Source organism: Suncus etruscus, chromosome 10 (genome assembly GCF_024139225.1).
Source record: "Suncus etruscus isolate mSunEtr1 chromosome 10, mSunEtr1.pri.cur, whole genome shotgun sequence".
In the NCBI taxonomy this organism is placed as follows: domain Eukaryota; kingdom Metazoa; phylum Chordata; class Mammalia; order Eulipotyphla; family Soricidae; genus Suncus; species Suncus etruscus.
The window spans coordinates 67,877,835-67,904,855 of NC_064857.1; the positions used below are offsets into that span (position 1 = coordinate 67,877,835).

The following is a 27,021-nucleotide window of genomic DNA, read 5'->3' on the forward strand; positions in this document are numbered from 1 at the left end:
TGGCCTTCATGTGGCCAAGCCAGGCTCAGCCCCCAACTCTATAATTGGACCCCTGGGCACCACCAGGAGTGAGCCTTGAGCATGGAGTCAGAGGGAAGTCCTGAGCACAGTGAGGTGAGGCCCTCAAGCCCAGACAAATAAAATTAGGCTCAGTTCTGAGCAGCTGTTGATTTTCTAGTTAAACATACAATTAGTTACCTCTCTGAGTTGAGTTTCCTCATCTGAAATATTATCAAAAATATAACCGAAACTTGAGGCAAGAATTCAGTGGGCTAGTGTTTCTATTATGTTTACCTGGCTATGGAACAGACCCTTTTTCAGAACAAATAGTAGCAGCATTCCTTTTTAAGGAAAGTGCATACTGGGCTTTACATTTAGCTTTTACTGCCCAAGGGCAGGTTGGAGTTATCTGAAAGAGAACTTTTCTTCTTTATTTTAGAGTACCGCATCAAGTTGGATTTGTTGCTGTTTGCTGCTGGCAGTCTTCCCAATGATGCCTGTTGTAGGCCGAAGCCCAAACATCTCTTTAGTGTACGAATGATATTTTAACTCACTTCCTTTTTAAGACAATTGTTTTACTCCTCAACATTATGAAATATAACCTAATTGTAGTCATGAGTTTAAATTATGAGAACCAAGTAGAACTTCATGTACCAATGCCAAATAATTAGTCTCAGTTTTGGGCCTATCTCTGAGGGGGATATGAACTCTCTGGAGATGTTTCTGGAACTTTTACACACACACACACACACACACACACACACACACACACACACACACACACACACACACACACACACACACACACACACCACTGCTGCCAAATAAAGATATAATGCAACCCCCTCCAAAAAAAAAGGCATATATTTAGGAAAAGGTTTTATAAAGATATCTTATGATAATGGTTCTCTTGTCTCTCAGTGTGTGTATGTTCATGGACTACATAGGTTGTTGACCATTTCTCATTTTCTATCCTTGTAATCCTCATTTGTTTTGGCATGTAACATGATCTTTTGTAGGTCAAGGTATATTTTGCTTTTGGCAGGGGAGGGGTATTCCTGGCAGTGCTTGGCTGGGGACCCTTTGGTACAGTAATCAAGCCTGCAGTTTCTACAAGATGCAGACTTTCTCCTTGGTTTTAAAGACATATCTTTCCAAACTAAAAAAAAATTAGTACATAATTTTAAAATATTATTTAGTTAGCTTCATTTATGTGTTAATTTTAACATATTTTTACCTTATTTATGATATTATCTTATTTCTTATTCCAATGTACAGTAGATCAGAAATTATTCCAATTTATTAGCGATGTAATTGCACTGTTAGGTCTATACTTTCCACCATACTTTATTTGTAATAAATAAAAACACTGCGGTTGTCACAAGCTGCTAGCAGTATGTCCAGTGGATTCAGTAAAGTCTTTTCACTTATTTAGTACTACACATTGTTCCCTGAGCTCTTCTGTTGTTTCTTCAAAGCTCTTTCCTTCTTTCTTGCTTATAAACACACTATAGGCTAGAGCACTATTGGCTGAAACACGATCAACAGTTATTGAACCACTTTTTTATCATGGTTCAAAGAAAAATTGAGAACATCTCCATAGAAATTTACTACCTCATATTTTATTAAGAATTAATGCACCAAGCAGACTTATTGAACATGAGAACTTAATTTGCATTAATAAACTATGTTTATTTTTTAAGTAAAAACAGATTTTATTTGGTGGTTGTAAGAAAGGTGAAGAAGAGGATAAGAAAGAGATGCTAAAGAGAAACTCAATCAAGTGAGAACTGGGCTTCTCCAAAGGCAGTGAGAGCCTAGGCACACAGTCCAGTGTGGAAGCTTGAAAGTCCCCATCTCAAGAAGGAAGGTGCAGGCCATAAAATGTGCACATAAATTTTGCACATGCAACATATGTGCAAAATTTATGTTGTTCCTTAATTAAAATTTTGCATGATTCAAGCTTTTATTGGTTTTCTAGTAGCTATGTTTGCAGCTTTATATTTATCCCTGTTCCTGGAGAAATTTCTACTTTCATTTGGTGTCTCAAAATACCTCCCTTTTGAAAATCACAAAGATCCTCGAAGTATTTAAAGGTAAAATTTAAGGAAAAAAGCAGACCTATTTATAACTGTGATATCTCTGTTCTCTAAAATTAATTAATTAGTTAAAGTATGAATATTAGTTCTTTCAGCCTATCTAGTTAAAATTATTCTAATTAGTTAAATATGAATATTCAAAAAAGGCAATTGAGGGGGCCAGAGAGATAGCATGGAGGTAAGGCATTTGTCTTGCATGCAGAAGGACCGTAGTTTGAATCCCGGCATCCCATATGGTCCTCTGAGCCTGCCAGGAGTAATTTTTGAGCGTAGAACCAGGAGTAACCCCTAAGCACTGCCAGGTGTGACCCCCCCCCCCTAAAAAAATGGCAAGTGAAAGGACTGGGACAGAACTCACAGGGGTATAGTACATGCCTGCAAAACTTAAGACCCTGAGTTTGCTCTCTGTCATCCAGTGCACTTCCCCTGACCCCTGGGCATCATGATACTATTGGGCACTCACTGCTGCTGGGTATACTCTGGTGGTCTCCAGAGCCATGGGCCACAGTGACCCTGACTTGCTGGTCTGAGCAGTGACCCCTTCAGGCTCCCACAGCTGGGCAGTGTTTCTCTGTGCAGTCCTAGGGCCCCTGACATTTACCTAGGAGGTTCCAGCTAAACTTTTATTAATTTAAAAAGAAATGCACAGAAAAATAATGTCAATCAGCTTTTTTTATCCTGAGGATTTCCTTGCTAGGTTCCCATTTTTGTCCTCAATATGATTTCATGGGTGGATGTTGCCTTGGTTTTTAGGAGGTGAGAAAGAGAGCTCTACATTAGCACACTAATCTCTCACATTCAGGAACCGACTGCACCTGCTGCTTCAGGGGAGAATTATTTGTTTTATTCTTCATCTGCACACCTCACCTGCCTTCTTCCTTTGTTAACCCTCTGTGAGCGAGAGCACTGATAGGAGGATTAAGTTCAGTGATAGAAAGAAGCTGTTTGTTCTGCTGGAAACCTTGAGCATCACAGATGTAGGTCCTTTTAGATGTGTGAAAGCTTGGAGTCAGGAAACATGTGGTTGACACTGATATATCTGTTCTGTCATCTCTCCTATTTTTCTGTGAATTTGTTCAACTCATGCTAGATATCTTTGTATTTAGTATGTATAAAAATATTAAATATTGTGAGAATTTACAATAGTCCCATCGTTAGGGTATCTTATGGGGACCAGCCCCAGGTGAATGAGTCTGAAGCAGGGGTGCAGCAAGACTTAAGAAAAGGAGACAGACATAAGAGAGAAAAGTGTGGGGTCAGGAAGCTCAAAGTCACTAGCACTGAGCCTGTTTGTTCTTCACCTATTCAGTAAACACAGGAAGTAGAACAAAAGTTAACACACAGTTGCCTCTCTATGCTAATCTAACCTAGATAGGCCTTTCCATATTAGAGGATCCTGGAGTAGCTAATGCAAAAGTCTTTGAATGTCTTCTGGGATAGAAGGCCAATAAAACAGTAAATGCCACCAATAGGGCATTCTCTAAGGGTGTCTGAGTCCCAGTAATTAGTAAATAAGGGCCCCTAAATCACCTTTTTAACCACTCTCCTCCGACTATATCTTTCTAGCTAAACGTATTTATTTCCTGGATGTCTATATATCCAACAGTTTTTTTTTTCCCTTTTTTTTTTTTTTTGGTTTTTGGGCCACACCCGGGAATGCTCAGGGGTTACTCCTGGCTATGTGCTCAGAAGTTGCTCCTGGCTTGGGGGACCATATGGGACACCGGGGGATCGAACCGCGGTCCGTCCAAGGTTAGCGCAGGCAAGGCAGGCACCTTACCTTTAGCGCCACCGCCCGGCCCCTTTTTTTTTCCCTTTATCTGAGAATTTTTTCTTTACTTTTTAAAATTTATTTAAAGAAAATACATCACATAGTTGACACAATTGATCATAATACATTTGTTTCAGGCAGAACAAAGGCAAAGTTATAAAAAAAGTTATGAGAATTTTTACATATTAATTCTCTGCATCCATTATATCTCATCATGATGAATGAAAGTAACTGGGAGACTGTGCATTAGAATGAGATATCTGAAATTTCCATGTGCTATGTGCTCTGTAAATATCTATCTCAGGTTGAACTTGTGCATAATATTTTTAAAACAGAATGTGTGCGGGCTTGCTGGTTCTTCTGATCTCCTCATTTGTTGTAACATCCCTCATAAGAAGACTTGATTTTGTAAATGAAGAGCTGTATTTATATATTGTGCAGGTCAGTGCAAGATTTTTATCACTTTATTTTACTAATGTTAGACCAAAATATTGTGGGCTTTTGTTTACTTTTATTTTTTTGCTTGTTTGTGTTTTTGGTCATAGTTGGCTGTGCTCAGGGCTTACTCCTGCATCTGTGCTCAGGGATTACTCCTGGTGGAATACTTTGGGCAGTGGGAGGGCATGTCTTTTATGGTTGTATTTAACTGTTATTCATAAGCTGCACTGTGCTTACTCAGCACGTTTTAGCTGACAACAACATTTTCTGTGTGAGATATTCTATAGAAACAGATTTTTATTTTTTATTTTTTTTTTGACTTTCTCAATTTTTTAATATTTTTAAAGCAATTTTTTTTAATTTTTTATTTGTAATTATGAGAACAAGGATGCAAAGAAAGAGGACAAGGTAAAGTTACAGTGGAAGGACAATACATAACATAATTCTCAGAAGTCCCCTTGCTGATATCCCAACTTTGAAATTTCATCCAAAGAACATTAAGATTGTAACACACTATAATATTTCTTAACAGCACACAAGGCAATCTAAAGCCATAAAACTTACATAACTCCTTAAACATTACAGGCATAGCATTTTTTTTTACATTTCCATATTCATGCATATTAGCTTAAGTTGACCTCAAATCTTAACTGGGTTCTTTTTAAGGATTAGAGTCAAAGGAGCACAGCAAAAATGGTGTTAGAGTGGCAATTGTTGTTTGCATAGGCCCACCAAAATATGAGGGACATGGAAAGAAATAACCTTGGCCTAAATACAAAAAGACCCGACCCCTGAAGGTTCCTGGCACAAGACCAACTCTAGGCTCCAGGCAAGCTAGATCGTCCAATCCAAGACATTGTCTGTAGTGCCAACACACTTATATTTTTCACACAGTCTCTGTTGTTGGTATCAAGCTTCTGTATTTAAGATCCTGGAATCTGTATATCCAACAATGAAGTCAGGATGTGGAGCGTCCTCTGGTTTCACAGAAACAGATTTTTAGAAAGGTGTAAATAGCAAAAAGATCAAGAAGGGAGAGCCTAGAGATCAGGATGAGGAGATTTCAGTCATATTTGTATTGACCAAAAGCTCATCAAGATCTCTGAACTGACATGCTATGTTGTCCTCACTTGGGTAGAAAAAGACAGACTTCTTCAAAGTGAGAGCAGCCTTCAAATACGTGTACATGAAAAATCACCGGACTTGGAATTTAGACAAATGACCTAGGAGAAAAACACCTTCACCTTGCTGCTGGCTTTGGTCTGCTGCAAATATCTTTGAACTTGTCTTTCCAAAATTGTGTCACATTCCATTTATGCTGTATAGTTGCTGTGTGGTTTTCAGTGATCCAGCTCCCATCTGTTTGTTTATAATCTGTAAAGTAGACAGTATCTAATAGAGTTCTGAGAATTGGAATTATATAATATCAATTCTGGAAAGTGATGGCTTTTCTGTAAATAAGAATGAGAGCCACTTTTCCCCCTTTTGAACCATACATTTTTTTTAATCTAAAAAAAAAAAGTATTAGTCTTCTAAAAAAATTTCCCTAGAACAAGTCTGAGATAATGTAGTATTTCCAAGAACACTCTGAAATAAAAGCATACAACATTTATAAGATGCCAATTAATTCTTGCAGAGCTACAGAGAACATATAAAGGAGGAGAAATATTTCATGAAGGACCCATCAAGCCATTAGAACCTAGCTTTCTTTTTAAGTTTTATGCTAGCTGGTTTGACTTAATTAATCCCCTAGTAACTTTGATAGAATTCATCTATAATATTGAATACCTTGACAGAGGGAATGCCTTTGAATATCAGGACAAAGAATAACTTGTTAAAATTCTGAAAGACTTTATTAGAAATACCCCTGAGTTTAAGGGAAATCTGTTTTGAAATTTCTTTTTCTATACATTTTTTCTATTTGCATTAATTCTTCCACTATCATGTTTCTTTATTGATGCCACAATACATCTTCACATTTTAACAATCTGAAATGTGGATTAGAATGTAAAAAGGATCCTAGGAGATTGTTATAACTTTATTGACCATCCCTTTTCTTCAAATCACTAAAACTATAGAACAGAGTACATCTACCACTAGGATCTGGTAAGAAGGTTTCTAATTTAATCTCCATAAAAGTTTACTTTTTACAGCCAGAGTTTATTCATTTATTCCCCCATCCCATCCCATCTTTTTTTCTTTTCTTTTCTTTTGTCCAACCTCTGGAGTTTACTTAAAATGGCAATTAACCCTATTATTCCATGTTCTGCAAAATGTTTTTTTTTCCAGTTTTGGGGCCACACCTGGTGCTGTTCAGCCTTACCCTTGTCTCTGTGCTCATAGATCACTCCTAGAGGGATTCAGTGGATCATATGGGTTACTAAGGATTAAACTCAGGTCTATTGTTTGTAAGAGGACAAGTGACTTGCTTCACTCTGGGCCCAGCAAACTTTTTTCTAAAGAGTCAGATTGTAAATAATTTAGGTTTGTGATTCATAAGCATTCATTTTCATGTATCGCAAAGGAGCATCACATATAACATGAACAGTTAGGTTCACATAAAATGACATCACTATTAAAGGGTCAACAGCCTTGCACCATGCTTGACCATACTATATGAATTTATGTATATTCCCTCCAAAAGTGTTTTTATATGTTTTTATATAATACATCAGGCTGAATTATTCACTCAGCCTGAGCGCTGAGTGAATAAATGTATATGACTGGGTGTGAATCAAGACTGGAAGACACTAAACCAAATTTTCCCTTCCATGTCTAAAAAAACCTTCATAGTGCTCTAGAGATAGTACAATAGGTAAGATGTTGGTCTTGCACATGGCTGTGATCTGAGTTTGATCTCTGGCACCACTGAGTATGGTTAAATCTCTCTACTACCTCAACAAAACCAAAGAAACCTATGTTAGTCATGAAGGTTTCCAAATAGAAACAATGTGATAATATGTGTTTCAGACTCTTGAAAGAATGAAATGCCTTATTTCATGCTTATAAAGGAAGATCTTTGCTTATTGGTTCAAGAGTTCTAACTCTTAGCTCAGGAGTAAGCTAGATACAGAAAGGTGAGCTGGTTGGATTTAAGTGGCATTTTGACCAGATACCAATTGTTCCAGTATTTTTCCAAGTATTCTTTTACTGTAAATTAGTCTCTCACATCTTCTCTGTTATTCAAATGGTTTGTTTTTGTTTGTAGATCCTGAGCGTGGTGCTTTCTATGTGTGTTGTATATAGCACCCATTGTAGTTTGGACAGGAAAGAAGGACTCCCTTCTCTCAATCAGATTGTCAGCTGGGTACTCTTAGGTAAGAGACTGTCAAGTCAAACAAGCTAACATGGCATTCAGCCATATCTTAAAATGGTTCACTTGCATCTTACAGTGTTATTGTTGAAAGAAATAATGAAGCTGGAGTGAAATAGTAATAGGCATTTATTATTTGTAACTAGTCCTGAAGTCTGATTAAGAAAATTAGAACTCCCTTTGGCTCCCCTTCCCTCCTTTCCTTTCTTTCCCTCCCTCTCTTCTTCCCTTCTTCTCCCTCCCTACCTTCCCCTTCCTCTTCACCCTCTCCCTCTCTCTCCTTTCCCTACTATCTTCTTTTCCTGTTCCCCAGGCCCCTGTGACCTTGACCTGCTTCCAGTTAATCCCATTTCCAACTCAAAAAAAAAAAAAAAAAAAAAAAAGAAAATTAGAACTTTTCTGAGCTTTCATGTTAATAAGAATTACTAAATAAACTATGACCCGATAACAAGGGTCATATCAATTTATCAGCTCATTGTTGATAAGACTAAGTGATTGTGAAAGAAAAGAGGGTTTTGTTTGGAGACTGCTCGAAGCTCAGTGCTCAGGGATAGCTCCCAGCAACACAGAGAAGGATGTGGTGATGGGGATTGAACCCTGGACTCCCACAGGCAAAGCTTGCACTCTAGCCTTTTGTGCTATCTCCCCAGCTCCTGTGCTAAAATTTTATGTTAACTCATAAATTTTTAGTACTGACAGAGAGACTGAGAAACAGTTAAATTGATCTTCATTTCCTTTGCTGAAAATAGAAATAAGTCATACCCTAACATATTTTATAAAACCAGCTAAATGTTTCAAAACATCTTTCTTTTTAGTATCCTAAATGAAAAATGCTGGGATACACACAGGAAGCAAACAGATGTAATGTAAAAATCCAGAATTTCTCTTCCAACAAAAAACCAGGAGCAAGCTTTGAGTTCACAAAAGATAGATGCTTGGTAGTGCTTATGGGTGATGTGACATGTAACTTAACATTTATATTTAAAAATTATTTTATTGTTTATTATTAGAGAAAAGAAAAGTACTTGGAACATCTTAAAAAAGAGGAGGAAGGGGCTGGAGCGATAGCACAGTGGTAGGCCATTTGCCCTGCATGTGGCTGACCTAGGATAGACCTGGGTTCGATCCCTGGCGTCTCATATGGTTCCCTAAGCCAGGAGAGATTTCTGAGTGCATAGACAGGAGTGACCCCTGTGCATCCCCGGTGTGGCCCAAAAACCAAAAAAGAAAAAAAAAAGGAATAGGGGTTGGAGCAATAGTACACAGCATGTGAATGAGGCACTTGCCTTGCATGTATCTGACATGGGTTCAATAACTGGCATCCCATATGATTCCCTGAGCACCGCCAGAAATAATTCCTGAGTGCAGCACCAGGAGCAATCCTTGAGTATTGCCTGGTGTGGCCTCAAAACAAAAACAAAAAAAAAAAAGAGAGGAGAAATATTAAGAGATAGGAATAGTTTTCCTTGGCTTACTTTATGCAGACTTAGAAATATGAGGAACAAATGTGCTTCTCCTAAAATTTTTATATGTTCCATTTCCCAAACACCTTGACTGGAGTTTCAGTGGAATTATTCTTAGACAGAAGCTGCTGTCATTATAAATAACATCAGGGCTAGAGAGGGAGTACAGATAGAGATTAAGGTGTTTGCCTTTGTGTGCTGCTGACCTTGTTTCAATCCCATGAACACCACTAGAGGTCACTACTGGGCACAGAACCAGGAATGGCCCTAGTACTGCTTGACAGAGACCCACAATTCCTCTTAAACTAATAAGTAAACAGCTTCACTTTTACTAAGTAAGCTTTGTTTTATTTGAGCATTTCCCTTTAATATTGATTAATGAAGTTAGTCATTTTGTTCTTTCAATGTGAACAGCATTCATTGCTATTCCTTCAATATAAAATAATGTGTTAGGTTTCTAGCACTATTCTTGTTCCCTGAGAGTAGTAGAGAGACCATCTCCCCTCCCTCCTGGACTGGATTCTACAGGACTGTGCAAGTCTTGTCTTTTCAGTGATATAATACTGAACTTAATGATCTTTTCATATGACATGTCAATTTTTCAGATCCCTAGGAAAATAAAAAATTATGACTAGTAGCTATAATACTAAAGGGAAATTTTTTAGGGGCTGGTGCAATAGCGCAGCGGTAGGGAGTTTGCTTTACACTCAGCTGATCCAGGATGGACCTTGGTTCTATCCCCAGCGTCCCATATGGCCCCCCAAGCCAGGAGCAATTTCTGAGCGCATAGCCAGGAGTAACTCCTGAGTGTCACCGGTGTGACCACAAAAAAGGAAATTTTTTAATTATACCACACAACTTTATAAATATTCAGCATACACATAGCAAACAGAGAAATGTGACAGGTAATGAACAGAATCAGGGCATATATTATATGCAATATATATATAAATCACCGGGTGATATAACATATCTATATCCTATATATTTATATAGCAGCTGAGTTCCTGTAATGTATTATTTTGTTCTTACAATGTAGCCCAGTTTCATACTGGAGTTTTTAAAATATGCCTTAGGATAAACTATATTGAATAAGCAAAACAAAATAGTCAGAATTTATTTTTATACATCACACACTTATTTAAAACATTTTGACCAGAATTACTGAATAGAATCTTTTACCTTTGCAGCTGTCTTTTATCTGTATTTGTATGAGTCCATATAAAATTATTTTGTTTATTCTACCATCCTTAATGTTAGAAATTTGACTTAGCAATGTCCTTTTCCTTTCTTGTCTTTTGTGACATTGACATTTTTGAAGACAATAACTAGCCCCAGCCACCCCTCCAGTAGACTTAACTCAATCTGTACTTGTCTGCTGTTTTCTTATAATTAAATTGAGGTGGTGCCTATTGACCAGGACATTGCTAACATGATGCTGTGTCCTTCGTCACATTTGGAGGCATTTGGTTCCCACCTCTCCTTCACCGGGGATGATAATTTCCACTACTTAATCAAGATACTATAATTCAGATTTTTTTGTTTACTGTTTACTTCCTCCTTACAATAGCTGTATAAATACTCACAAAAAAATCAGATATCTTTCTCATTAAAATTTCTCCCCATATTTGGCATCTCCTCTTTTTTTTATAATTTTTTATTTTTAATTATGAGAACAAAGATGCAAAGAAAGAGGACAAGGTAAAGTTACAGTGGAAGGATAATCACCCATAACATAATTCTCAGAAGAAGTCCCCTTGCTGATATCTTAACTTTGAACTTTCAGCCAAAGAACATTAAGACAAACAAGATAGAATCCATATACAATTACTGTGTCCCTCAAGTCCCCAGATTGTTGGCATCTCTTCTTTAGACTTTGCTATGATGGCTGCCAAGTGTTGGCTTTATAGCTCCAAACTCTGCTGCATTTGCTTAAGGGCTTCCACATTCTCCTCAAAGAATCTTCTCTTCTTTCTTATTAACTCAATCACCACTTACTAATATATTATTATTGTTGTGGATCACGAAGATGCTATTTTTTCAAAGGTTTCTAACTTGTTTCTGTTAATAGGTCAGTGCTACTTACCGGAAAGTTGCCCAAAGTGAACACCCTCCAGCTATCTTGTAAATAGCCCATTATCATTTTGTAGAACACATTCTTACTTTCTGAGTATTTAGAGGGCATTTACTTCATAAAATTTACCTTTTCTCCACCCTGGCCCAGTCTGGAATTAAGTATCTCGAGGAATCCAGAGTTTTTTATATTGTATAAGTGGCCTTTAGAGACCAAGAGCTGAGCATTGAGCATACTCTTCACTACTAGAGTAGCTTTGTTCCATTGTCCTCCAATAGAAAGAATTAGGAAAAACATAAATATATATTATTTACACATGCATGATTGCATATGGACACATACATTGTACATGCATGTATATTCTGTGTGCACATAAACATGCATATATACAACTTAGCTTCTAGCAACATAACACATTTATTTTCCCAAGCACATAATAAAGCTAAAATAATTTTAGAATGTTTTACCCATACAATTTTAATTAACTAAATATAAATCAGAATGTTTGCTATTTACACTCTGCCTCCACACTCCACCCAGCTGAGACCGAAAGTTTATGGTTAAATATTATGCTCCTCCGCCTGCATTTGCTTGCTTCTCTTCCTTGCCTCTCTCTTCCCCCTCAACTTTTGTCCTTCCCTTCATTTTCTTCATTGTAATTACTGGGTTCATTTGAAATACAACTGTCTTTTTCTTTGTTTTAGTTTGCTTTGTATTTTTGGTATATTTTTCCTCTCCGATTCTTTTTGATTAAATCAAATTTTATATGTAGAGTGTTCACAAGCTTTCACTACTGAAACTGCACAACTATCCCTTTTAAAAATTTTTTTATTAATATCTTTATTTAAACACCTTGATTACAAACATGATTGTGGATGTAAAGAACATCCCCCTTCACCAGTTGTACATTTCCATTACCAATGTCCCAAATCTCCCTCCTCCCCACCCCACCTCCACCTATTCTAGATAGGCTTTCTACTTCCCTCATTTATTCACATTGTTATGATAAAAGTGCTACCTAGTGGTTACTCCTGGCTATAGCTCAGAAATTGCTCCTGGTTTGGGGAACCCTATGGGACACTGGGGATCGAACCAAGGTTTGTCCTGTGTCAGCCGCATGCAAGGGCAAATACTCTACTGCTGAGCTACCATTCTGGCCCAGTTTTTAGAGTTTTCAACTAGATCCTAGCTCTGTGCTTAGAGGTCTTAGCAGTGCTGAGAGGATTAGAAGGTCTGTCGTGCACTACCCTGGGGACCAAAGCAAGAGCTGCAAGGTCTGTCCTACCTCTTGGTCCTCTGTCCTGACTCTAGTCTGATTTCATTTTTAGTGAGATTGTCTTTACATTTCATGCATTGTTGGAGCTATTAGTAGGTGCTGAGCTAGTGATAAAAGATGACATTTACAAAGCACTGACTAGATCCTAGGAACTGTGCTCAGGAAGCATTTTATAGGTTTAGATTTAAACCTCACAAAATTTTTTTAAAATGTCATCTAAACTTGACAAAGGGAGACTGCTGTTTAAATGAGTTAACCAACTTATTGTTGTTGTTATAAGTGATTTTACAAGGATTTCATTCCAGGTCATCATCTCTCAAGGTTTCTTTCCAAAATAGATTTGGATTGGAATTAGAAGTGTATTTTTCGGGCCCGGAGAGATAGCACAGCGGTGTTTGCCTTGCAAGCAGCCGATCCAGGACCAAAGGTGGTTGGTTCGAATCCCGGTGTCCCATATGGTCCCCCGTGCCTGCCAGGAGGCTATTTCTGAGCAGACAGCCAGGAGTAACCCCTGAGCACCGCCGGGTGTGGCCCAAAAACCAAAAACCAAAAAAAAAAAAAAAAGTGTATTTTTCCCTTTTGAAGATTTCCTCTAATAGAAGTTGTTGATTTCTTATCCTGGAGAGCAAGACTACTTCTACTATCAAAATTTCTCCTACACCTCTCATATATGGGGAATACCTTTAGATAGATAGATAGATAGATAGATAGATAGATAGATAGATAGATAGATAGATAGATAGATAGATAGATAGACATGTATACACATATATATTTATATACTGATATATAGATATGCTGATTTTATATTATACATTACATATAATCAGTATATATACATTTTTATGTACGTATAATTATATATACTGATTTTCTTAGTGATCTATGCGATGTGATCTTACAATGTGAAAACTTAGGGGAGAAAAGGGTTAAGACAAATAAATTTGGGGAGGGGGCAATTGTCTTTGAAAGAGATGCTTAGTTAAGAGAAAAATCATTGGGGCCGGAGAGATAGCATGGAGGTAAGGCGTTTGCCTTGCATGCAGGTCGGTGGTTCCAATCCCGGCATCCCATATGGTCCCCTGAGTCTGCTAGGAGTGATTTCTGAGCATAGAGCCAGGAGTAACCTCTGAACACTTCTGGGTATGACCCAAAAACCATTTAAAAAAAAAAAAAAAAAAAAAAAGACGGGCCGGAGAGATGGCATGGAGTAAAGGCATTTGCCTTTCATGCAGAAGAATGGTGGTTCAAATCCTGGCATCCTATATGGTCTCCTGAGCACTGCCGGGTGTGACCCAAACCCCCCCTCCCCAAAAAAGAGAAAAGTCATTGAATCTTAAGTAGTTATTATTTTTAAATGTTTTTTGAAAAATAACATTATTTACTTGTGAATTCATATTAAAGTGAAGAATGTGGACTATAAATTAAAACTGAGGGCCAGAGTGATAGCATAGTGGTATGGCATTTATCTTGCACAAGGCTGACCCAGGATGGACAGGGGTTCAATTCCTGGCATCCCACATGGTTCCCCGAGCCTGCCAGGAGCGATTTCTGAGCATAAAGCCAGGAGTAACCCCTGAACTCTGCTGGTTTTAGCCCCAAACCTTAATATATATATATATATGAATGTATATATGTGTGTGTGTGGTTGTTGTTGTTTGTTTGTTTGTTTTGGGGTCACATCTGGCAGTGATCAGGGGTTACTTCTGGCTCTATGCTCAGAAATCGCTCCTGGCAGGTTCAGGGACCATATGGGATGCCGGGATTCGAACCACCATCCTTCTGCATGCAAGGCAAACACCCCATCTCCATGCTATATCTCTGGCCCAAATAAATGTTTTTTTAAAAAAATAAATTAAAACTAAGCTAAAATGCAGTTCAAAATAAACAGAAGTTTAATTAAGAGTGTGAAGTTTGAATTTTCTCCCAGAAATGATGTGGGCAAGTACCTGCAAGTCAGGCCAAGAGGTAACAACAGTTGCAGTAACTGACTGAGTGCTACCTATACTTCTTGTGTTCACTCTCCTGTGGTTTGTTCCAATGCAGCCTCTTCCTTCCTGGTGCCACTCCTGAGTTCCACGATGCTCTTTGAACGACTCTTCAGCATCTTTCTAGCCTTGATGTCAACCTACTTGCTTCTAAGCACTGGGTATGAACTTTCTACACTTTGATTAATTTTAGTAGCAAGTTTTAAATAATGTGCTCTCATGTCTACCTGTGAGTATTAATTCTTAGAAATGGAAAACATTGTATAAGTCTTAAGGACAGGTTGTTTATATTTCTGTTCTCTACTCTGTAAAAATATATATTGTCAACTTGTGGTCTTAGTATTCTTTTTCTTCTTTCTCTTTGTTTCCTAAAATTACTAAAAGATCACATTGCTACCATGACATGTAAGAATATTGTGGTAGTAAATTGTGTTTGTTTGTGGACTTCTTTCAGGTCCTTTGTATTTAAAATGTTATTTTTTTGCTCATTCCTTTGATGTTTTTCTTTTTTTTTTATATATATTTTTTATTTAAACACCTTGGTTACGAACATGATTGTGGTTGGGTTTCAGTTATATCAGATGACACCCCCCCATCACCAGTGCAACATTCACATCACCAATGACCCAAATATCCTTCCACACCTCCCCACCCCAACCTGTACTCTAGACAGGCTTTCCATTTCCCTCATATATTCTCATTGTTAGGATAGTTCACAATGTGGTTATTTCTCTAACTAAACTCATCACTCTTTGTGGTGAGATTCATGAGGTCAGCTGTAACGTCCAGCCCTCCTCTCTTATGTCTCTGAAAATTGTTGAGAAATGTCTTTCATTTTTCTTAAAACCCATAGATGAGTGAGACCATTCTCCGTCTTTCTCTTTCTCTCTGACTTACTTCACTCAGCATAATAGATTCCATATACATCCATGTATAGGAAAATTTCATGACTTCATCTCTCCTGATGGCTGCATAATATTCCATTGTGTATATGTACCACAGTTTCTTTAGCCATTCATCTGTTGAAGAGCATCTTGGTTGTTTCCAGAGTCTTGCTATGGTAAATAGCGCTACAATAAATATAGGTGTAAGGAAGGGGTTTTTGTATTGTATGTTTGTGTTCCTAGGGTATATTTCTAGGAGTGGTATAGCTGGATCATATGGGAGCTTAATTTCTAGTTTTTGGAGGAATCTCCATATCGCTCTTCAGAAAGGTTGAACTAGTCGGCATTCCCACCAGCAGTGGCTAAGAGTTCCTGTCTCACCTCATCCCTGCCAACACTGCTTGTTCTCATTCTTTGTGATGTGTGCCAGTCTCTGTGAGGTGAGGTGGTAACCATAGTTGTTTTGATTTGCATCTCCCTGATGATTAGTGATGTGGAGCATTTTTTCATGTGCCTTTTGGCCATTTGTATTTCTTCTTTATCAAAGTGTCCATTTCTTCTCCCCATTTTTTGATGGGATTAGATGTTTTTTTCTTGTAGAGTTCTGTCAGTGCCCTGTATATTTTGGATATTAGCCCCTTATCTGATGGGTATTGGGTGAGTAGTTTCTCCAATCAGTGGATGGCTCTTAATCCTGGGCACTATTTCCTTCGAGGTGCAGAAGCTTCTCAGCTTAATATATTCCCATCTGTTAATCTCTGCTTTCATTTGCTTGGAGAGTGCAGTTTCCTCCTTGAAGATGCCTTTAGCCTCAGTGTCATGGAGTGTTATACCTACGTGTTGTTCTATATACCTTATGGTTTCAGGTCTGATATCAAGGTCTTTAATCCATTTAGATTTTACCTTCGCACATGATGTTAGCTGGGGGTCTAAGTTTGCTTTTTTGCAAGTGGCTAGCCAGTTGTGCCAACACCACTTGTTGAAGAGGCTTTCTTTGTTCCATTTAGGACTTCTTGCTCCTTTATCAAAGATTAGATGATTGTATGTCTGGGGAGCATTCTCTGAGTACTCAAGTCTATTCCACTGATCTGAGGGTTTGTCTTTATTCCAATACCAAGCTGTTTTGATAACTATTGTTTTGTAGTACAGTTTAAAGTTGGGGAATGTAATGCCAACCATATTCTTTTTCCCAATAATTGCTATGGCTATTCGAGGGTGTTTATTGTTCCAAATGAATTTCAAAAGTGCCTGATCCACTTCTTTGAAGAATGTCATGGGTATCTTTAGAGGGATCACATTAAATCTGTACAATGCTTTGGGGAGTATTGCCATTTTAATGATGTTAATCCTGCCAACCCATGAGCAGGGTATGTGTTTCCATTTCTGTGTGTCCTCTCTTATTTCTTGGAGCAGAGTTTTATAGTTTTCTTTGTATAGGTCCTTCATGTCTTTTGTCAACTTGACTCCAAGATATTTGAGTTTGTGTGGCACTAATGTGAATGGGGTTGTTTTCTTAATGTTCATTTCTTCCCTATTACTATTGGTGTATAGAAAGGCCATTTATTTTTGTGTGTTAATTTTGTAGCCTGCCACCCTGCTATATGAGTCTATTGTTCTGAGAAGCTTTTTGGTAGAGTCTTTAGGGTTTTCTAAGTAGAGTATCATGTCATCTGCAAACAGTGAGAGCTTGACTTCTTCCTTTCCTATCTGGCTTCCCTTGATATCTTTTTCTTGCCTAATTGCTATAGCGAGTACTTTCAGTGCTATGTTGAATAGGAGTGGTGAGAGAGGACAGCCTTGTCTTGTGCCAGAATTTAGATGGAAGGCTTTTAGTTTTTCTCCATTGAGGACAATATTTGACACTGGCTTGTGGTAGATGGCCTTAACTATATTGAGAAAGGTTCCTTTCATTCCCATCTTGCTGAGAGTTTTGATCAAGAATGGGTGTTGGACTTCATCAAATGCTTTCTTTGCGTCTATTGATATGATGATGTGATTTTTATTTTTCTTATTGTTGATGTTGTGTATTATGTTGATAGATTTACAGATGTTAAACCATCCTTACATTCCTGGGATGAAACCTACTTGATCGTAGTGGATGATCTTCTTAATGAGGCATTGAATCCTATTTGTCAGGATTTTGTTGAGGATCTTTGCATCTGCATTCATCAGCGATATTGGTCTGTAATTTTCTTTTTTCGTAGCATCTGGTTTAGGTATCAAGGTGATGTTGGCTTCATAAAAGCTATTTGGAAGTGTTCCCATTTTTTTCGATTTATGAAAAAGTCTTGCCAGGATTGGTAGTAGTCCCTCTTGGAAAGTTTGAAAGAATTCATTAGTGAATCCATCTGGGCCTGGGCTTCTGTTTTTGGGCAGGCATTTGATTACCATTTTAATTTCATCAATAGTGATGGGGTTGTTTAGATATGCTACATCCTCTTTATTCAACCGTGGGAGGTTATAAGAGTCTAAGAATTTATCCATTTCTTCCAGGTTCTCATTTTTAGTGGCATAGAGTTTCTCAAAGTAGTTTCTGATTATCCTTTGAATCTCTGCAATATCGGTAGTGATCTCCCCTTTTTCATTTCTAATACGAGTTATCAAGTTTCTCTCTCTCTGTCTTTGTTAGTTTTGCTAATGGTCTATCAATCTTGTTTATTTTTTCGAAGAACCAACTTCTGCTTTCGTTGATCTTTCGGATTGTTTTTTGGGTTTCCACTTCGTTGATTTCTGCTCTCAGCTTTGTTATTTCCTTCTGTCTCCCTATTTTCGGGTCCTTTTGTTGAGCACTTTCTAATTCTTTTTTTTGGTTTTTGGGCCACACCCAGCGTTGCTCAGGGATTACTCCTGGCTGTCTGCTCAGAAATGGCTCCTGGCAGGCACGGGGAACCATATGGGACACCAGGGATTCAAACCAACCACCTTTGGTCCTGGATCGGCTGCTTGCAAGGCAAACACTGCTGTGCTATCTCTCTGGGCCCTCACTTTCTAATTCTATGAGCTGTATCATTAAGCTATTCAGGTAGACTCCTTCTTCCTTCCTGATGTGTGCTTGCAAAGCTATACATTTTCCTCTCAGTACTGCTTTTGCTGTATCCCATAAGTTCTGATAGTTTGTGTCTTTTTTTTTTTTTTTTTTTTTTTTTTTTGGTTTTTGGTTTTTGGGCCACACCCGGTGGTGCTCAGGGTTACTCCTGGCTGTCTGCTCAGAAATAGCTCCTGGCAGGCACGGGGGACCATATGGGACACCGGGATTGGAACCAACCACCTTTGGTCCTGGATCGGCTGCTTGCAAGGCAAACGCCGCTGTGCTATCTCTCCGGGCCCGAGTTTGTGTCTTTATTATCATTTGTGTCTAGGAAAGTTTTGATTTCCTCTTTGATTTTATCTTGAACCCACTGGTTATTCAGTATGAGGCTGTTTAACTTCCAGGTGTTAAAGTTTTTCTTCTGTGTCCCTTTGGAATTCATATATAATTTCAGAGCTTTGTGGTCAGCAAAGATAGCCTGAAAAACTTCTATCCTCTTGATATTATGGAAGTATTTTTTATGTGCCAGCATGTAGTCTATTCTGGAGAATGTCCCATGTACATTGGAGAAAAATGTGTATTCAGGTTTCTGGGGATCGAGTGTCCTATATATATCTACTAGGCCTCTTTCTTCCATTTCTCTTCTTAGGTCTAGTATATTCTTGTTGGGTTTCAGTCTGGTTGACCTATGCAGTGTTGATAAAGCCTTGTTGAGGTCCCCCACAATTATTGTGTTGTTATTGATATTATTTTTCAGATTTGTCAACAATTGTATTAAATATTTTGCTGGCCCCTCATTCAGTGCATATATGTTTAGGAGAGTGATTTCTTCCTGTTGTACATATCCCTTGATTAATACAAAATGTCCATCTTTGTCCCTTACAACTTTCCTGAGTATAAAGTTTGCATCATCTGATATTAGTATGGCCACTCCAGCTCTTTTATGGGTGTTGTTTGCTTGGATAATTTTCCTCCAGCCTTTTATTTTTAGTCTGTTTGTTCTGACTATTCAGGTGCGTTTCTTGTAGGCAGCAGAATTTTGGATTGTGTTTTTTGATCCATTTAGCCACTCTGTGTCTCTTAACTGGTGCATTTAGTCCATTGACATTGAGAGAAAGAATTGTCCTGGGATTTAATGCCATCTTTATATTGAAGTTTGGTGTGTCTTTCGGTCAGTCTTGTCTCTAAATTGGGTCTTTCAGTTTTTCTCTTAAGACTGGTTTTGAGTCTGTAAAGTTTCTGAGCTGTTGCTTGTCTGTGAAACCATGTACTCTTCCATCAAAACTGAAAGTGAGTTTTGCTGGGTACAGTATTCTAGACGAAGCATTTATTTCATTGAGTTTTGTCACTATGTCCCACCACTGCTTTCTGGCCTTGAGTGTTTCTGGTGACAGGCCTGCTGTAAATCTCAAGGATGTTCCCTTGAATGTAATTTCCCTTTTTGATCTTGCTGCTTTCAGAATTCTGTCTCTATCTGTGGGATTCGTCATTGTGACTAGGATGTGCCTTGGGGTATTTTTTCTGGGGTCTCATTTGGTTGGTACTCTTCAGTCATGCAGGATTTGATCGCATATATTCTTTAGCTCTGGAAGTTTCTCTTTAATGATGTTCTTGACCGTTGATTCTTCCTGGAAATTTTCTTCCTGGGTTTCTGGGACTCCAATGTTTCTTAAGTTGTTTCTGTTGAGCTTATCATAGACTTCTATTTTCATCTGTTCACATTCTTTGACTAATTTTTTCATTGTCTGTTCATTTGCTTTAAGTTTTTTTTTTTTCAATCTCCCGCTGTATGAAGTTATTATTTATCTCATCTTCCATAGCACTAATTCTATTCTCAGCTTCTGTTACTCTGTTGGAGAACTTATCCATTTTGTCATTCAGTTTGTTTACTGAGTTTTTCAGGCCTGTTATTTGACCTGTTATTTCAGTTTGGAGTTTTCTGATTTCTGTCTTCATATTTTCTTGGTTCTTATTAGTGTTCTGTTCAACTCGATCCATGTTTTCTTTGAGTTCTTTGAGCATCTTCCATATTTTTTGTCTAAACTCCTTATCTGAGAGACTGATTAGTTGGTTGGCCGTTTTCTGTTCATCAGAATTGTCATTTTCATTCTCTATGTCTGATGCTGGCCTGCATTGTTTCCCCATTGTCACACTTGTATTTTGGGTTTTTCTATGTGTTATGGTGGTATTCATTGGCTAAATGATGTGTGGGGCCATGCTCCTCTGGCTCCGCCCTTTCTGGGTGGGTCTACTCGCCTCCAAGTAAGGGGAGCCCTCCCTGGATGAAGCCTCACACAGGATCAAATCTTAGGCCCAAGCACGCAGCAGAGAAGACAGTTGGAGAGAAATGCTGGGCCTCAGTGATCCAGCACAGTTCTAGTGTGATTTTTTCTTCTTGTTGCAGTGATGTTCTTTCATTAGAAAGAGCGCATGGCCGCATAGCGAAGCAGAGTGGCTGTGCTCTTCTGGAGCCTCTGGGAGAGCGAATTTTCTGGGCCCTTTTCGGCCCTCCTTTCATGTTTTTCAATTATACCTTGCTCTCGTTTCGTATTTGAACATAATGCTTTATGTTTTAAATTTGACAAGTATCATTGTCCAAATAATCTTTTCATTTAAAGTTCTGAATATTTTTCCTGTTTTTTTTTTTTTAATCCCATCTCTCTTCCTTCCCAAAGCTATTGAAAATATTTTTACTTAAGAATGAAATTTTCGATGGGGCTGGAGATATAGCATGGAGGTAAGGCGTTTGCCTTTCATGCAGAAGGATAGTGGTTCGAATCCTGGCATTCCATATGGTGCCCTGTGCTTGCCAGGAGCGATTTCTGAGCATAGTGCCAGGAGTAACCCCTGAGTGCTGCCGGGTGTGACCCAAAAAAAAACAAAAAAAAAAAAGAAATTTTCTTTTTAACCAAGAGACTGGCATCTGACTTTAAGATGGATCCTGAAGCATTCTCTCCAGTAGCATTTCTCAACCATTCTTTCCCCCAACTATTATCCCTTTCCAATCTTTTTTTTTTTTTTTTTTTTTTTTTTGTGGTTTTTGGGTCACACCCGGCAGTGCTCAGGGGTTTTTCCTGGCTCCGTGCTCAGAAATTGCTCCTGGCATGCACGGGCGACCATATGGGACTCCGGGATTTGAACCGATGACCTTCTGCATGAAAGGTAAATGCCTTACCTCCATGCTATCTCTCCGGCCCCCTTTCCAATCTTATTTCCTTCCTATAGCGCCCCTTTCCTATCAGTTGGCTCCCTACTCTCAAGTCTTAGAAAAGAATTCTCAACTTGCTTTTGAGGTTGTTTTTTCAATTTTATGCTTTCATAGATTAATATTAGGATGAGAAATGCACATATTCTAAGCAAACTTGAATACAATAGACAAATCAAATGACCAGCCATTCAAATTTTGAAATTTGACCCCAATAGAGTCTTTTGATCCCAGTTTCCTTAATGGACTCATCAAGATGGGAACAACATCTACTGTTTCCATTTTACGTGATTTTGTAAAAACCACTTGGTGTCTAAGTTTAGGATTCACTCTTTGGGAAATTTAATTGTTCTATTTTAGAATTAGAAGGATGTTCTAAAATTCTTTTCAGACTAGACCCCAATTTTCCAAGTACCCTTGATAGCAGGAGTTTTCTTCTGAATAGAAGATAGTCCTGTGGGGCACTCAGTCGCCTTCTTTTTTTTTTTAATTGCCTTCTTTTTTAATATTTATTTATTTATTTATTTTTGGATGGCTTTTTTGGGGGAGTGGGGGACCACATTTGGTGATGCTCAGGGGTTACTTCTGGCTGTTTGTTCAGAATCACTCCTGGCTTGGCGGACCATATGGGAGGCCTGGGGATCGAACCTTAGTCCTTCCTGGGTCAGCCATGTGCAAGGCACATACCCTACCACTGCACTATTGCTACAGCCCATGGATGGCTTTTTTAAAACAAAGTTCTGCATACCTCTTCTCTTCTTGTGTAACAAATTCAGAGATGAAACTTTGAAGATGTAATAGAAGCAGCATGACCATGTTCACCTGGGTTTTAAATAAAAAATTAAGATGGGTTTGCTTTTTGACTTAGGACTTTGAACTTTCAAATAAAGCTTGAAGCCTGTTGGCATTTTCTTGTTCAAAATTATAAACACAAGAGGATCTTAAGCTCTGTTCACCCCTTTGATGTTTATTGGTAAAATTTCTGCTTAAATCGTGTAGTTGTAATTGAATTTATCAGAATATATAGAGAGGTTATGTGCACACATTTTACATTTAAATAGAAGACAGATGATAGAACTATATCTGTTCTAAACCCATCATGTTGGATTTTATTAAGCGATTGTGATCAGCCGTTGCCTTAAGGAAGTAAATGCTTGAGGGGGAGAGAGAGAGAGATGATGTGTGAACTCTTACATAGTCATTTAATAATCTTTTTTAAAAATATTCTAATTCTAAAACAGTAGCAGAATTTTAAACAATGTGTAGTATATTCAAAAATACAAGTATATTACAGCGGTAAAACCCCTTGCCTTGTATGAAGTGGACCTGGGTTAGATCCCCAGTATTCCAGATAGTCCCCTGAGCCAGCTAGGAGTGATTCCTAAGTGTAGAGTTAGGAGTAATCACTGAGTACCACCAGGTGTGCCCTCCCCCTCCAAAAAAAGAAGAAAGGATGGAAGGATGGACAGGTGAAGAGAAGGAGGGAGGAAGGACAGTTAAAGTTGAATTTTGAGTAAAACAATATTACAGAGCCTGTAATGCAACTGAAGTAGTAGAGCACATGTCTTGACCTTGCAAGGACCCAGATAAATCTCTAGAGCTACAAAGCCCTGGAAGTCCCACTCAGTGAGCCCTCCCCAATGAAAAATGAATAAATAAAATTTCATAATGTAGAGTAAGTTTTAAAGTAACTTACAGTGAGTATAAGTAATGTAGTACTTTAATCAATTTATTATTTATGAAGATACCAAAAAAGATTATATAAACACACCAAGTTTAAGATGTGATATAAAATTTTACCCTAAATTTGCAACATCAATTATCAATATGACCTTGTTAGTTAATGTACTTTGAAATACATATAGCTCCACATGAAAGAGCATATTTTCCTTTGCAGAACAATTCAGTAGGGGTAGCATGATGAGCACAAAGTTCAATAACTTCAGTTAGTACGTTTTTCAGTGTCATATCCGTTTGCAAAAACGAACCACCTATTATTGTTTGTTCCACGTCACCATTTTTGACAATCCAGAGTTTTCTGCAAATAAATGAATAAACAGAAGTACAAGATATTTGAAAGAAGTACAGTTTTACTACCCTGTGGAAAGAACATAAAAGTAATCCTAAATTCTAACAATGTATCATTGTTTGAATGAATAACAAAAGATTCTGTTTTAATCAGCATTTAATTATGGTTATGCAAATAGGAGTTACTTGAAAATAGTTTTAAGTTGGTTAACATTTACTTCTGAGATTTTGTTGATATTGTTCCTCCTCTTAGCAAACTGTAACACAAAGCGAAAGGCCTTTTCAGCCAAGTTCAATTAGCACAGAGACCGAACTAGTGGATTTTGATTGAGTAAGGTTTTTATCATGCACACTGGGAACCCAGGGTGACATTTTATTGGTATTTCAGTTTATTAATTTAGTCATGCATATTTATTATAAGATATTGATTGTCTAAAGAAAGAAAATCCCATAGGCAGATAGTCTATCAGATTTATTCCTCTCCATTTTTCAAAAGAAAGTGATCGTGGTTTATAGTTTCTAGAAGAGTTTTAAAATAAATCAGTAGTTCAGTAGCTCTCCTTGTACAGCAATGGAATTTGTTTTTGTAAGTAGGAAGGAATTCTGCATATAAAGCTGCAGATATTTTTAAAATTTAAAAAAATGTTTAAATATTTAAAAAATATTTTTAAAACCTGTTTGACTCAGTATCTATCTTTTTCTTTTATCTTTTTAAAGAGCATGGAAGATGCAGGCATTCTAAATCTTTGTTTTTCAAAAGTTACTTTTTTTTTTTTTTAAATCGTAGTAAAAATAGCATAATTACGTTTTGGAAAGTAGAATATGGGGGAACATCATTCATTAAACCTAACTTTCTTGTTGATGTTCCTTTCTTACCACTGTACTTATCATGGTATTAATCATAGTCTCTTGATGGTTTTGTATTTTTTTTCTACTTACCTTCATTTTCCCTGATGATTCATTCGTTTCCTAATCATCATATATTTACTTTTTAAAAATATTTTTAGATATTCTCTGTGAAATTGCAAAGTTATTCACGATGGGGTTGCAGGCATATTTCAACACCAATCCCTTCACAGCGTCCACTTCTGCCACCAAGGCCTTCCTCCACCCCCATTTGCAACCCCTCAGTTTGCTAATACAAAGGGTGCTTATATATTTATATACATTTCTGCAGTGTGGTTTCCAGTACTGTTGCTGATGGGTTTTCATAGACAACTCTCTGCCACCTCTCAGCAGCCTCTCCTCTCCTGGTCAAATGCTTTCCTCCACTTTAGGCGTGTCTTCTCCCCTCCCCCCCACCCCCCATGAAATCCTCCAGCACCCTCAAGTAGCATGTTTTCTACTGACTACCAGTTCTCTTATTCTTTGGTTTCATTGTCTTTGGGTTTTCATTATTCTACCATTATGTTTCTTTATGTCCCACATATGAGAGGCATCATTCTGTTTCTGTCCCTTTCTCTCTAACTTTTTAATAACTCACCATGTTACTCTCTGGGTCCCTCCAGAAGATATCGTGACTTTATCCTGTCTGATGACCTAGTAGTATTCTGTTGTGTCTCTGTGCCATCTAATTCGTCATTTACTTCAAATACATAGTTTTGTTTTGTTTTTTGTGACGTGAGTGCACCTTAGTTTACTTGTGCTATTCTTTCCCATTTTTAAAATCAATTTCTACTTTTAATTAGCATAAATAATATTTTGAGTTGTTTTTATGCACATAGTTTATTTCCTTTCTTTACTTCTTCTTCTTTTTTTTTTTTTTTTTTTTTTTGGTCTTTGAGTCACAATTGTTGGCACTCAGGGGTTACTTCTGGCTCTGCACACAGAAATCGCTCCTGGCAGGCTCAGGGGATCATATGAGATGCTGAAATTCGAACTGCCATCCATCCTGAATTGGCTGTGTGCAAGACAAATGCCCTACTGCTGTGCTATTTCTCAGCCCCTTTCTTTACATCTTAAATGCAGTATAGGATGGTGATCCATAGAGTATAAATTGTTTAAAAATAAATTGTCTTAAGAACAATGACACAATAGCATTAGTTAATATTACTAACAACCAATGATGAATCTTATTTTTAATATATTCATAGTATGTGCTTTTCTTTAATTTTTAAATTGTTTTTACTTTTTGTTTTGGGGCCAGACCTGGTGGTAATCAATTCTATACTCAGAGATAACTTTTTTGTTTGTTTGTTTTTTGGGCCATACCCAGCTGCGCTCAGTGGTTACTTGTGGGTCTGCACTCAGAAATTGTTCCTGGCAGGTTCTGGGACCACATAGGATGCTGCTGTTCAAATGTGGGTCAGCTGCATGCAAGGCAAATTCCCTACCCACTGTACTATTACTCCAGCCTCATTTTCTGACATTTTTTTACTACTGATATTGTCTGTTTGTATTCTTAGACAGCCTACATGTCATGTACTAAGTGATTTGTGTATGCTTTCTCAAGTATAAATCTGTGTGCTTTCTCAGACATAAATATGTGTGTGCTTTCTCAGATATAAATGTCTTCTTGCTGCCCACACTTTAGCATTTTACTTTGATGGTCAATGATAGAATTTTAAGGGCTTTGTGTACTTCAGTTTTTCAGTTTTAGAAAATAGTGCCACTTGAAATAGAATTTAGTAGTTGAACGAATTAAAGGAGAAGTCCAGGTTTCCTGTCAACACAGTATCTTGTTTGATCTTGTTTTGTCCATTCAGCAGACACTGGAATTTGGACCTGCTATAGAGATGAGAGAGACACAGGATATTTTTTCTGCTTACCTTTTTTTCTTTAAAGAAAATGTACCTCAGGCCTGGAGAGATAGCACAGCGGTGTTTGCCTTGCAAGCAGCCGATCCAGGACCAAAGGTGGTTGGGCAAGCAGCTGATCCAGGACCAAAGGTGGTTGGTTCAAATCCCAGTGTCCCATATGGTCCCCCATGCCAGCCAGCAGCTATTTCTGAGCAGACAGCCAGGAGTAACCCCTGAGCACCGCCGGGTGTGGCCCAAAAACAAAAAAAAAAAAAAGAAAGAAAGAAAGAAAATGCACCTCATAGTTAACATAGTTAACCATAATGCATTTGTTTCCATATAAGTGAGAGCAAAGTTATTTAAAAAGAGAATATAAAGAAAAATAAAAAAGGAAAAGAGAAGAAAGTTAAAAAAATAAAAGGAAATAAAAAATACAGTCACAAGCACATTTGGGAAGACTGTTGTATCTCCAATGTAGTCATTAATGCAGTGTCAGAAGGTTCAGTAAGCTCTTGTTAGCTGTTGTTTCTGTTACATTGGTGTGTTCCTTCCTATAAGGGTGACAGCATTCAACAGATAAAGTTTGGGGCCGGGCGGTGGCGCTAGAGGTAAGGTGCCTGCCTTGCCTGCGCTAGCCTTGGATGGACCGCGGTTCGATCCCCCGGCGTCCCATATGGTCCCCCAAGCCAGGAGCAACTTCTGAGCGCATAGCCAGG

General features: G+C 37.9%; 1 protein-coding gene across 1 annotated transcript in view; it reads left to right on the forward strand.

Moving 5' to 3' along the window:
- The window catches only part of PIGN (phosphatidylinositol glycan anchor biosynthesis class N), a 103,351-nt gene that overhangs the window by 42,903 nt on the left and 33,427 nt on the right, over nucleotides 1–27,021 (forward strand). Inside the window, exons 17-20 of the mRNA XM_049782098.1 lie at nucleotides 440–531; nucleotides 4,206–4,311; nucleotides 7,517–7,625; nucleotides 14,481–14,583. Coding sequence (XP_049638055.1) covers nucleotides 440–531; nucleotides 4,206–4,311; nucleotides 7,517–7,625; nucleotides 14,481–14,583 — 410 coding nt within the window. The remainder of the gene's footprint in view (nucleotides 1–439; nucleotides 532–4,205; nucleotides 4,312–7,516; nucleotides 7,626–14,480; nucleotides 14,584–27,021) is intronic.